General features: G+C 39.5%; 2 protein-coding genes across 2 annotated transcripts in view; one reads left to right on the top strand and one right to left on the bottom strand.

Moving 5' to 3' along the window:
- Positions 1-12416, top strand: part of hacd1 (3-hydroxyacyl-CoA dehydratase 1) — a 47238-nt gene that overhangs the window by 25332 nt on the left and 9490 nt on the right. The window contains exon 3 of the mRNA XM_074693021.1: positions 10471-10638. Within this exon, the coding sequence (XP_074549122.1) occupies positions 10520-10638 (119 nt within the window). The 5' untranslated portion in view covers positions 10471-10519. The remainder of the gene's footprint in view (positions 1-10470; positions 10639-12416) is intronic.
- LOC141807839 (transmembrane protein 236) lies at positions 4254-6767 on the bottom strand. Its single transcript, XM_074694057.1, has 4 exons — positions 6481-6767; positions 6208-6280; positions 5387-5510; positions 4254-4957 (listed from the first exon to the last, which is right to left on the bottom strand). The coding sequence occupies exons 1-4, from the start codon at positions 6750-6752 to the stop codon at positions 4254-4256; spliced, it is 1173 nt and encodes a 390-aa protein (XP_074550158.1). The 5' UTR covers positions 6753-6767.

Here is a 12416-nt window from a genome sequence, read left to right as displayed (position 1 = left end):
ATTTCCATGAGCCTCCATAAAATTTTTGGCAGGGGATTGCAGGACATGAAAAGCAAGCAGTTAAATGTCACTGTTGCGCAACATGCTGAAAATCATCAATGAAAACATCTATGCCCTTTACTGACTGTATTTTGAAGCTATTTATACCGACTCAAAAAGCACAAAAAGGATTGTTTTTATAAATTTTAAGTCATTGGTTCGACTGAGTAGAGAATAATTGATGAATATAAATAGGCTTTTAGCAGGAGCTGTTTCTGGGTCTGGATAATGAACCCAGAATGCAGATGTCACATTCAGCAAGACTGGCTTTGCACAAGTCTCAGGTGTTGAAAGACTTACGAGATTCACATCTGATCAGGAATGTGCCAGTTTTATATTTACTGCGCCAGAATAAATAAAGATGACATGAAGTTTGCTGCACTTTGCTGATGTGAAGTGTTTTTGTGGGATAGAAGCCCCCAGGAGGTCTGTGAGGTTCTCGGTTGTGAGTGCAGAGATGATACAAGACAGGCAAAAGAGAGGACAGGAGGAAATCCTGTTTCCTATGAGGGGAAGTCAGTGGAGATCTGTCTAGTTGGGCCTTTTACTGCAAGAATTACCAGCAACAGTGCATCGATAAGTGGGGCACAGAGAAGTTGCCAATGCTTTGTGTGCTCTTAGTTTATAGAAAGGTGAATGGGTAAAGGTACAGATTGGGGTTTATGGCCTGGACCGTCAGTTTTCTCTGTGACCTATCACTAAGTCCAAAATCTTGTTCAAGAGTCTGAAAACTTTTAGTACACTCTCTTCAATTCTTCATCTTCATAAAATACTTGATTCCTTGTAGCACTTGACTATGCAGGTGCTCTGAGATTTGTTGGGTTTTATTTGTTTCTGGTTTGATTCTGCAGTTTCCTTGTTGATAATATACCTCCTGATTGGTGCAGGAAGAAGCCCAATCTGAGTTCCTGCCATCAACCTACATTATGGGACCTCAATGGTGATCCCCATTGCTGTTTTTGAGTCCAGATGTGGGGAACTGCAGCCTGCAATCACACAAGGTCCCAAACACTGCCACATTGAGGGAATTAAGCCATTGTAAATCACAGTTGTAGGTGTTGAACAGTGTTAAGAAATCCCAAAAGGTGATCCCAGTAAGTACTGTATGAGCTCCCTTTTGTCCTTCTGGACTTCACTTTAACATTCAGGAGACAGATTGACTGCAACTGATTGATGTTTGTTGCTATTTCTCCAAGCACTCTCTTCTGAGGACTGAAGAATTTCAATGGCCGAATCAGTTAGATTTCATGTGGAAACAATAGCTGCTAATGTTTTTTATTCCATGGTCAAAAGCCCTGTATCCATCAAGCTGTCCAGTTTGGATCAGTACAGTTTGGTAAAGTGGGGAATTGGTAAAGTCTGATCATGTTTGCGTTTCCACAGCCAACCATGTTCCCTCTTGGTAGGCGATGGGATTCTTTCGACCAGTCAACCGACTACGGTGATGTAGCGCCACCATCTGGGGTCAGATCTGTATGTTCGGCACCCAAACAAAAGGGTCCCAACCAGTGGGATGGTATGGTTCTGTTATTTGGGGATCTGTCCTGGGATTAGTTAGTGGAAGTGCCACAAAATGTGTGCCATACCAAGACAAACCAAACTGAACTGCTTGCTGGAAACAGGGCTAAAATTTCCCAGGTGTTCTAAAAACTCCTGCTTTGTTTTCAGTATTGAGGGGTTGTGTGTGAGATCATTTTTCACTTAAGTCCCCTTCAATTTTTAGAGGTTACCTTTTGAGGTCTGCTCGGATGAGTGTGATACTCTTCTCATTGCAACACTTTTTCCATGGTGTGGACATGGCAGAAAATACCTTTCCTTTTGGCATTTTGTGCAACTGAACGCACGTGTCCCCAGTCTAACAATGTAATCCTACCTTTTCAGATTTTTCTAGTTTATAACGTTTTTATCAAGCGGTAAACTGGCTGCGAGAAATGAGGTTCATGCAGAAGTGCTAAAAACTGCAGTTCACCGAGTACCCGCTTATCACTGGCTTCAGAAGTATCTGCAAAGCTACTTACACAGAAATTCATATAGGACGATTTTTACTGCAAAAATAAACCTTTTGAAAGCCTGGTACAATGACTCAGCAGGTATTAAGATTTCATTTTTACAATAATTGATAAGCTAATTCATTATCATACATTGGCTAGATAATGCTGATATATTGACAAAGGTTAGTGAAAGATATTACATTATATACACACTTGAATATAAACAGAGTTCCAGCAGGGAAAAAAAATCTCTTTATGGTTTTTATCATGTGTTTTATCTTTTAACAATTTCCTTTGAAAAATATTATCGCCATGATAAGCAGGGGTGGAAGTAATGAATTACAAGTACTCAAGTTACTGTAATTATAGTACAATTTACACCATGTAATCTACCTCACTACTTTTAAAATCACAAGTCGCCACTGAGTATGCCCACCATTTAATTCAATATTCAAACCTTCCATCTGTATATTGTAGCCAATAAGGCTGTCCGATCGTCACCACACCAGTGACATAAGGAAAGGGAAACTCCACCACCTCAAGCACAGGTGTCTGGTAACAGAGTTTATACTTGAGTTAGATACTTGACAAGTCCCGGGGCTGTGCATGGAGGAATTTTTAATATGACCTGAGGGAGAAAAGAGGACAGCCTCTGGGCGCAGTGCATCAGTTATTCTGAGTACATTTCATCATTTTCTGAGATGTTGAATGAGCTGTTTTTAAGTCTGTGTGTTGGAATAAGTAACATGCAGAAATCGATGTGATTGCCATGTGAATGCCAGTATTCTTCTTTGTACCTTGCTGTCAAACTCTAAAACGCAAGCCACTGGAGCCACTGCAAAACTGGCAACCTTTTTTCTAGCAGAAATGCAGCGTATGCATGTATGAGCATGCATACTCCATCCATTTTTTTTATTTTTTTTGGCAAATATACAGATTACAGAATTTAGAATGTTTACAGAAATAGATTTTTGCAATGATCCAAAACTTGTTTTCACTTGTGTCTTAATACAGCAACATATCAGCAAAGTTTAACCAAATGTACCACTCATTCATACCATGCTAAAGAATCAAAAATTAGCTCAAATTGTTTCCCTGGTTGAATAAGTTTTAAAAAACATGTTTTCTTTTGGTAGGTAATTACTCCCTGAGTAGATTTTGGGAAGAGACTTTCCACTTTCTCTTAAGAATCATTTTAACACTAATACTTTTACTTGTAATTGAGTGTCATTCAAGCAATGTAACAATGTAACAGTACTTGTACTTGAGAACAAATTTTTGTCAATTTTTTTCCACCTCTGATAATAAGTACTAGTATATGCTTTTTTCAGGGCTGCTGTTGCATCACAGGCACGTGCTTCTAACTGTCATTATTCTTGCTGTCCAGACTGTGGATGATTGTGGGAAGGGATGTGCAGAGAATGTTTTCCCGAAATTACTCAGGACCACTTCCCCCTCAGGATGATTCGAAGGAAAAGGGATGAATTTCCCCTAAAAAATTGTATGGAGGTCAAAATATACTTAGATGAGAATTCTCCATGCATGGTACAAAATATATTTGTGAGACTTGAGAACATTTACCTGAATGGGTTCCTTTATTGATATTACCAAAATATATGTTTCAGTAAACATACTCACACTTTTTTCCTTTTGATAATAAAAGTAAGCAAAGAAAACCAAATTTAAACAACACAAAATGATGCTTTTACACATTCACTGCATTTTTTGAGAATATAAAATAATCTGTCATGAAATATCAAGTGACGTTAAAGGTACAATCTCAATGTGCCATACTTGGTGAGGATAAGGGGTTCAGTATGTTTGAACATTAAGGTGAAACAGGACACAAAAATTTGACAGAAAGTTTTTCATGGGAAAAAAATTGCTTTAAAGCTCCCTTTGGCCTGTGAAAAGTATCATCATGTATTCATACAAAATGTTCCTTCAGTATGGACAAACCCATCGTTTGGTTTGGCTGCACATGCTGTTCATTGTACAAATAATTAGCATAGTGTCTTGAGCTTTGCCTTAGCTCCAAAACTGGAAGTTAAAAATGTCTTCGCATTGTACCGGTGTCTTACTATTATAAGATAATAAGTAAGCTTGGTTTGAGTTTACAAAAAAGAAGTGCAGCCACCTCCCCAGTCAGAGTAAACTAAGGTCTTAGCAGTGCCAACAAATACATGTTTTAATGTCCCATTGTCTTTACTGGAAGCATTCCTCTCAGAGGATCATCCTCTCTGTGTTGAAGACCCTCAGCTTTGTCATGAAATTGAAATAAATAAAGGCGAGGAAGACCAAAAGGTTCTTCATCATGTAGAGTATGGGTGTGACGAAGCCAAAGAAGGCAATGAGGCCAGCACGTACGAAGAAGAAGGGTAAGTCCTGCACTACTATTCCCAGCGAGGAAAGCAGGGGGCTGTGAGGCATGACCACCACCCGCAGGCAGGACAGGTAGCTGAAGATGTAGATGGGGAACACCCAGCCTGAGTAATAGACCAGAGGATCACCTGCCACCCTCACCATCTCCACTGTGTCCATCCAGAACATGAAGCCGTCCACAAAAACATCTGCTCGAGCATCACTGGCACACAGGAACCTCAGAGGACCTGTGTAGGTGTACGGAGATATACGGTATGCAGTGGGGTTTGCTGACCGTGCGCTCAACCCAGGGATATTAAACGGTCTCCCAGGATCAACAGGTATCCCTGGAACTGCCCCGTTGGGTTCTGGTCGAGTGCCTGCTCTGTTTTGGTTCCTGTCGTTGTGTTGGCCCGCTGCAGGTGGGATAGGGGTTGGCACAACTTGCCCAGGCACAGCTGGCCCAGGCACAACTGGAGTGATGGGTGTTACTGTTACGGGTGTTACCTGTTCCACATGGGTGAGAACAGTAGACGGGATTTCAGCCTCTCTTTCCATGCCGTTAGCTAAGAAGAGAAAGAAATGTTATCAAAACAGCAGCAAATCACATCAGCTCGAGAAGATGAACATGCCACAAGCGCTTGGGATCTTGAAAATGTGATAATTCACACATAAAGTATCCAAACACACTTTTTCTTTCCAAGGAATATCACGTAAACAGGTTTTGGCTAAAACCAGGCCAATGCCTCCCTTCCAGAGAAAAAAAACATTGCTCAACTTCTGCAGAGTCAGCGGTGTCTTACAAGAAGTGTGTAAGACATTTCCTGCTCATTTCCCAGTTGCATAAATATTTTTCTAGTACTAACACAATGCAAAACACCATGACGCTCAATTCAAGTCTCTAAACTGCTTAGGTTAAGTTACACAAAGAAATATTTGCTTTATGTTCAGGACTGTGATCATTTTTGAAGTTGAAAGAAAAATAACACACTCACCCCGGCCAGTCAGTCTACAGTGACGTATCCTCTCCACAACATCAATACAGATGAGAGAAAAGAGGACCAGGGATACAGGGAGCTCCGTGAATGTGTCAGTTTTTATGTTGTTATTTATTTGAACCTGGAAAAACACACAAAGTTCCACATGGTTGTGAGTTGCCCAAACCAAATAATAAGAAACTATTAGTCAACCGCGACATTAACGGGTGTTTCAGGCATCTTGTGATTGAATTCTGACCTTCTCAAGTACTCAGTCTGCGGGCCAGCTATGATATTTTCCTGAGTAAGGACTTCAAACTAACAGGACACAGAACAAAGCAGACAAGCTGGTCATCTAAGCAGAATTTATGGCCCTTATGTAAAAGACACCAGATAAGCAAGAGGCAAAAGGTCAAAGACTTGGGCTCTTGAAAGGGCCACATAAAACAGCAAATAAGACCTGGGCTGCAACCAGTGAGGAAGTGGAAATGCGCCTCATGAACAGATGATTCGACAAGGGCAGCTTGGACAGGAAGAGGTTTCAAGCTGCTTATCAGTAGCTCCTTATCCAAAGAGATCCCATGAGAACTGAAAGGTTCCTCGCAAATCATCACTTCTATTCCACTCACAGGTCTCACACTTAGATTATTTTATTGTTCCGAACAAGTTAGGAGAGATTTTTTGGTTTTGGATATCTACAACCATCCAAAACAAAAACAAATCTGGCACGATATCAGGAGAATACGGTGCAAATATATCAATGCATCCGTTTGGTTTTAAACATAAATCAGTGTGATTAAACTTATTCAACAAGAATCAAAAGAATCCACAATATGTACCTCAGAGCTGGCGATGAGAAAGGCAAAGCTGGGTAATGTGGACAGGATCACATATACGAGGGCTACAGGCCTCCTGATACAAAAACAAAGGACGGGAGAGACAAAAAAGTAAGGAAGGAAGACAAAAGCAGTGGCAGGACTTGCTAACTCAGGACATTTAGCAGCCAAGTGCAGTTCAAACCAGAAAGAGGCCTGCTCAGACTCAAACTAACTGGTCAGGTGTCAGGTCAGTGAAGGGATGAGATCGTCAGGACAAGGGAAGGAGAAACTCACCACTTCTTCCTCCCAATAAGGAACTTCTTCTTCATGAAGACCATGTACTTCAGGGGTACCCAGACCAGTAAAGCAGTGGAGGTGACATACGCAATGGAAGAGGCCACGATTAACCAGTAGGCCGTACTGCCATCACGAGGGGGCTGCGCTGATGTTTTGACCTTTGCTACGATGACAGCAAACCTCTGCATGACGATGAAGAGTGGCACGCACAGGCCTGCAAACTGCAGCACCTCGCACAGGGCGAACTTCAGCGTCCTCCCCGTACCCATGCTAAAAGCAGCTGGGGAAAAAAAAGACAAAGAAGGGAGAGAGACAGGGGCTGTTGTCGCTGTGAAGCGACCCCTGTCCCTCTGAGAGCTGGTCAGGCCTCAGACCGGTGCATTGTCTGCCTTCACTAGCATTTTCCACACACCACAGCCCTGACTCTCTGGTCACTCATATGCTTACACTGCACTAGGTATTGTATACCTTGGTGTGGCGGTGATGTGACTGTTTCTGCACAGGATATAAACACGGGCTTACTCTTACTCTGTATCTTGGAGAAAATACATGTGTATTAACCTACAATCTCCTCAAACATCTTCCAATATCACAGTCATGCAGGAACAGGTCTCTTGGTTAGAAAAAGTCTCATACAAGGGCTGGCTGTTGTTCAAGCTTTGTCTTTTCACAGTTATACTGCCATCTAGTGGAAAAGTTTGATACAACTATAAATAAGCAGTCCACCACCTCGAGACCTATAAAACATAGGTTTGTTAGTCCATGTCTTCTAAAACCAATACCTTTATATCTTTACATTTAACCTTTTATTTGTCATTACTTTGTCTTTCCTGGGTTAAATTCCCTTTATTTACTTCTCTACGGAAGTATTCTTCTCAGTATACCTCCTGGATTTTCATTGTAAAAGTTAAACCAGCCAAACGTACCAAACATAGACTCCCAACAATGACTCTAGTATTGTTGGTTCAACAAAAACAAGTTCATAAGAGGTCAAGCACTTACCCACATCCAGCCTCTTACTGGAACCAGATTATACATATTTTGAATCAAAGATACTCTAATCCTGAAGATTTAATGTGTAACAAAACCAAAACAAGATTATTCAGCCTAATCTTATTTTGTCCAATCCTTTTTTATTCAGCAGTTTTTAAAGATCTGCTGAGCGATCAGATCACCTTTAAACCAGTCAGCATAGTCCAGATTTTAACATGCGTTATCTCTTAAATCAGGAACCCAATGGCAGCTCTTTTTGTAGTCCTTCTACACTAGTGAGGTCACATACAGTAAGAAACAGACCATTGAATATATCTAGAGCATTAGTGATATCGATTTTGGAACATAAGAATAAAAAGTTTATTTACCATTCATGTGATGTTTTTCCACCGAATAAATCAAAAAATTTATTTGATTAAAGTGTTTTTATGTGAGGACCTTCTGGTTTGTATAAATGTAGGCACCTGCTTTGTAAAGGGGTTGTATTGCTCTGTGTTGATTTTGCCCTATTCATGTTTAAGCGACTGGCAACCTCTGGTCTTCAATCATGAAGCCAATGTTAAAGTGTTCAAAACCGTAGTTCCTCAAGTGTCCACTAGAGACTGGGGCCAGAGGCAACTGAAACCACATACACACTAAAAAACTCTGCTTTGGAAACAAATTGATGGCATCACAGAGAATATGCCCAGTTTTATACCAACAATGTGTATATGTTATGTTTTTGAAAAATAGTCTCATCCTACTTTCTTTTAACAGCATCACACACCGGCTCTTCTTTTAAACTCATTTTGTCTTACACCTACCTGAAGGCAGTACTAAAATGCATCAAAATTTACTATCAAGAAATCATATGAGTTAATGCTGGTCTGGTTTGTTTTTGTATTTTACACTGAAGCATCAGTAGTTTGTTTTCCAGTATAAGCAGCTAAACCTCTCACAAGCAGCAGAACAGTTTGTGGACACATTGCTGATACAAATTATGACAAGTGGCAAAGATGCAGCTGAGTGTAAACAGGCTGGTGGAAATATATCATTTTAGAATGAATTAAAACAATATTTTTTAAAACTTTACAATATAGGTTTTCATTAATCAAATTTATCATTACTGTGTAGGGATGGGTACCTTTCACATTTGGAACGATGCGGTACCGATGCCTGGTACCTGGCATTTGGTACCGGTACTCAACGGTACCAATTTTCAGTACTTTTTTGTGTTTATGTGTTAAAAATACCTATTTGTTTAGTAATAAAATACATACAATTTTTTCAACTACACGTATTTATTCTTCATTAAATAACTTTGCAATGCTGTGCTCATGTCCAGCATGGAAAATCTCCTACTCTTCCACTCCCTCACAGTCACAAGGATGCATTTAGGTACGTAAACATGGTATCCTAAATTTTACATGAATTGGTACCAGTAACTTTGACAGAATTCGGTTGGTACCAAGGTTAATATAGTTAACTAAAACGAAACTAAAAACGAAAACTAAAATTTAAAATACATTGCAGTTAACTCAAACTAATAAAAACTAGACAAGAAAACAAAAACGATAAGTAAACTAAAACTGTATATACAGTTTTAGTTTATCGTTTTTGTTTTGTTTTTAGTTAGTTTGAGTTAGTTTCATGAACACAAGATATCTTGTGTTCATAAAACTAACTCAAATTAACTAAAATTATAGACAAAATTTCCTTAGTTATAGTTTCTGTCAATATTAATAGCCTTTAGAATTTAAATTAATCCGACACATTTTCCCAACCAATTTCATGACAGTTTTCAGCAGTTGTCAGTGCCGTACGGCACCATCATAATGAAGTACTGGGACGTGCTTGTTTACGGCACTGACTGGCTGTGCGCTGTGCTGCGACGAAACATAGGGGAGCAATGAATCAGAGCATCTGTAATAGTTTCATTGCATGTGAGTCTGACTTGATTGTTACAGAGTCCAAGTTTCTAATCATTAAAGCTCATATTTTATTGTTTCACATAAATTATGTTTATATTTGTTTATTTAAGTTTATATTATTTTTTTTGTTGAAGGCAGCAGCCAACAGTTCAGTATCAGCATTGACCGAATCCAACTTGACTTCTCTCTGTGCATTAATATTATAGCACTATGATGGACTTGAAAATAAACAGTATTACAAAATATTTACTCTGACCTTTTTGAATCCTGCACCTGGTTAATAAGGTATGAAAAAACTAAAACTAAACTGAAACTAAACTAAGCCTTGTTGCAAAAATCAAAACTAAATAAAAACTAGAATGCCCGCACTAAAACTAATTAAAACTAATTAAAACTAAACTGTAATGGAAAAAAAATGTCAAAACTAACTAAAACTAAACTATGATAACAAATCCAAAACTATTTTAACCCTGGTCGGTACCTATAAAAGTACCTAATTCGGTACCCATCCCTATTACTTTATTATAGCAGACTGGGTGTTGCTATTAAGATCTAACAGTTGCTGCAAGTTGGATTCAGGGAAAAACTGTAAAAGAAAACAACAACAAACAAACAAAAAAAACGATAGCAGTAGAAAAAGAAAAGTGGGCTTTAAAGGAGAAATTCAAAAATTAAAGATGGCGTATTTATATTTGAGCCTGCTCTGCCAGGTAAAATGTATCTTTTTGTTTATTTTTTTTTATCCAGGGGAAAAGGGCTTCCATGATTTCAAGAGTGGCAAGTGGACATAGTAGCAGTGCTGTTTTCCTCGTCATCCCAGTCCTTTTTTTAAAATCTCAATTCGACCTATAGTCTTGGTAAAAATGTCAAACTAAAACACACATTAATGGAGAAGTGAGCATAAGATTTAAAAAAGAAACTGCGGACTACTTCGTTAGTCACAATGTGCTCAGCTTCATTTCACCACTGTAAAACTTGACCCACCGGCAGGCCACGCACTTGTCGCAGCACTACTCCCGCGAGAGAGGGGGGACCGTGGGTGTTCAGATGGATGGTTGACCCCGCTGCTTCCCCTCCCCTCCAGCCCCAGCTGTCAGCTCCTTTCCTGACTTCCCCACCCTGCCCCCGGTACCATGGCGTCCAGCGAGGAGGACGGCACGGTTGAGGAGAAGGAAAACAACAACAAGAAGAGAACGAAAAGTGCCCTCGCTACCGCATGGCTCACTTTCTACAACATCGCCATGACCGCCGGGTACGTACGTAATTCCTATTAATATGAAAGCCTAGAAGTTAGCCGCTCCCTGAAAACTGTAAGCGTGTGTTGCTGTTTATAGGACTGTGTGTCTGTGTGTCAAGTCGAAAGTGCCTGTTCAGCTCGCTTAATTTAGCGCCTCACAAAGTTGGGGGGAACCGTGAGTGAAGACTAGAGTCGATGAAACACGGACAGAAATGCAGGCGGTTTATGTGTGAGTGATAGAAAATGAATGAATGGCGTTTGGTGAAAGTGACAGGCTGGCGCTGCAGCCGTGTCCAAATAGGGCTGACTGCACGGTGTCAGCGTCAAGGCCCACAGTGCTACCGACAGTTGCAGTGATAAGTATAGCCGAAGTGCGCTGACACTGGAGCTCAGGACACTGAAATGCTCAATGGGCAGATTTTTCAACAACAACATAACATCTGTGAATTCAAACCGAGTGCGTCATACTCAGACGACTTTGTTTACCAGATAAATTGTTTAGTCTGGACATTATAGGTGTCTTTTTGCCCAAAGGGCCACATTGTGTTTTGTCAAAGTAACCAATATTTAGCAGCTCTTTCAGACATATAGTGAAAGCAACATGAATGTTGTTTTTTCAGTAACCTCTTTGATTGATTTCTTGAAAATATCAGTCAGTAGCATACTTGTGCCATCAATACAGACTCTTAAACAACATCACCTGTCCCTCAATTGTCCCCAGGTAAACATTTGCAAACTTTGCTTCTTTTAAACGAAATGTTCTCCATTAGGGGGCGATATAGAAAAAATATGTCTGGGTTTTTCATGGCAGGGTCAAGTTCTGGATTTTAAGAATATTTTGACCTGCAAACAACATTTTTTTCCCCAAAGTATTTTTTTTTGTCCAGCATGCTTCATTTGTTAAATTAGGTTATGTAGTCAGATAAATCAAAGGTAATGTGAGTGGAGCAAGTCCAAACTTAATATGGGGAAATTCTAAAACTAATGGTTAGACTGTGTTTTTCCCTTTTCTTTTCCTTTTTGAATTTTTGAAAATTTTTTAAAGACAGATTCTTTTACCTTTTATTACAGTGGTTCACAAACTTTTTTCAGTGATGTACTCCCTATGACATGTATTTTTTTTACGTGTATTTTTTTCTGCCAAGTACCCCCAACAAGCGCAAATTGGTTTTGGTTGGGAAAAAAAAATGTAAAACAGCGCTGCACTATTAGTTTCTATTGGATAAAGTACTCAGTTTAAGAACTTAGACTTATTCGGATTCAAACATCAATTGAATAAATTGTGGTAAAGGGATTTTTCTTGGTTGATATTTTTTTCTGAATACACATTTTTGAATCTTGCGTACCCCCATTTGAGAACCACTGTTTTATTAGACAGGACAGCTGAAGAGAGACAGGATGTGCAGTAAATAGTCATGGCTGGGAATTGAACCAGTGACCTCTGTGATGTGGTTCCTATAGTGAGGGGTTGTGAAATACTGATGGGGGTCATGAAATGCCTTCCAAAACCAAGGAAAATAAGAAAGTAATAACAATTGCATATTTAAACCATTGGTGTAAAAATATAAACAAAACAGGAATTAGATTTTGTGTACAACAATGCAAACATTTCTCTGTTGCTACAAGACTCCTGAGGTGACCAACCCAGGATAAGGATGCTGTCAGTTGTAGCAGATTAGTTTAACAAAAAATGTCAATTTGTGCACATAGGTGGTCCAAGTTTCTACTGGTCTGAAAAACTTGCTTTGTTTTTGGATTGATATCGTGGTGTATTTTCATGGCTGAAAGCTGTG

The sequence above is a fragment of the Halichoeres trimaculatus genome, unplaced genomic scaffold (assembly GCF_033239565.1).
Source record: "Halichoeres trimaculatus isolate MK-OKI-2021-1 unplaced genomic scaffold, fHalTri1.1 fHalTri1_scaffold_18, whole genome shotgun sequence".
In the NCBI taxonomy this organism is placed as follows: Eukaryota; Metazoa; Chordata; class Actinopteri; order Labriformes; family Labridae; genus Halichoeres; species Halichoeres trimaculatus.
Note: the sequence above shows the minus strand (reverse complement) of the source record. Positions and strands in the feature narration are given on the sequence as shown.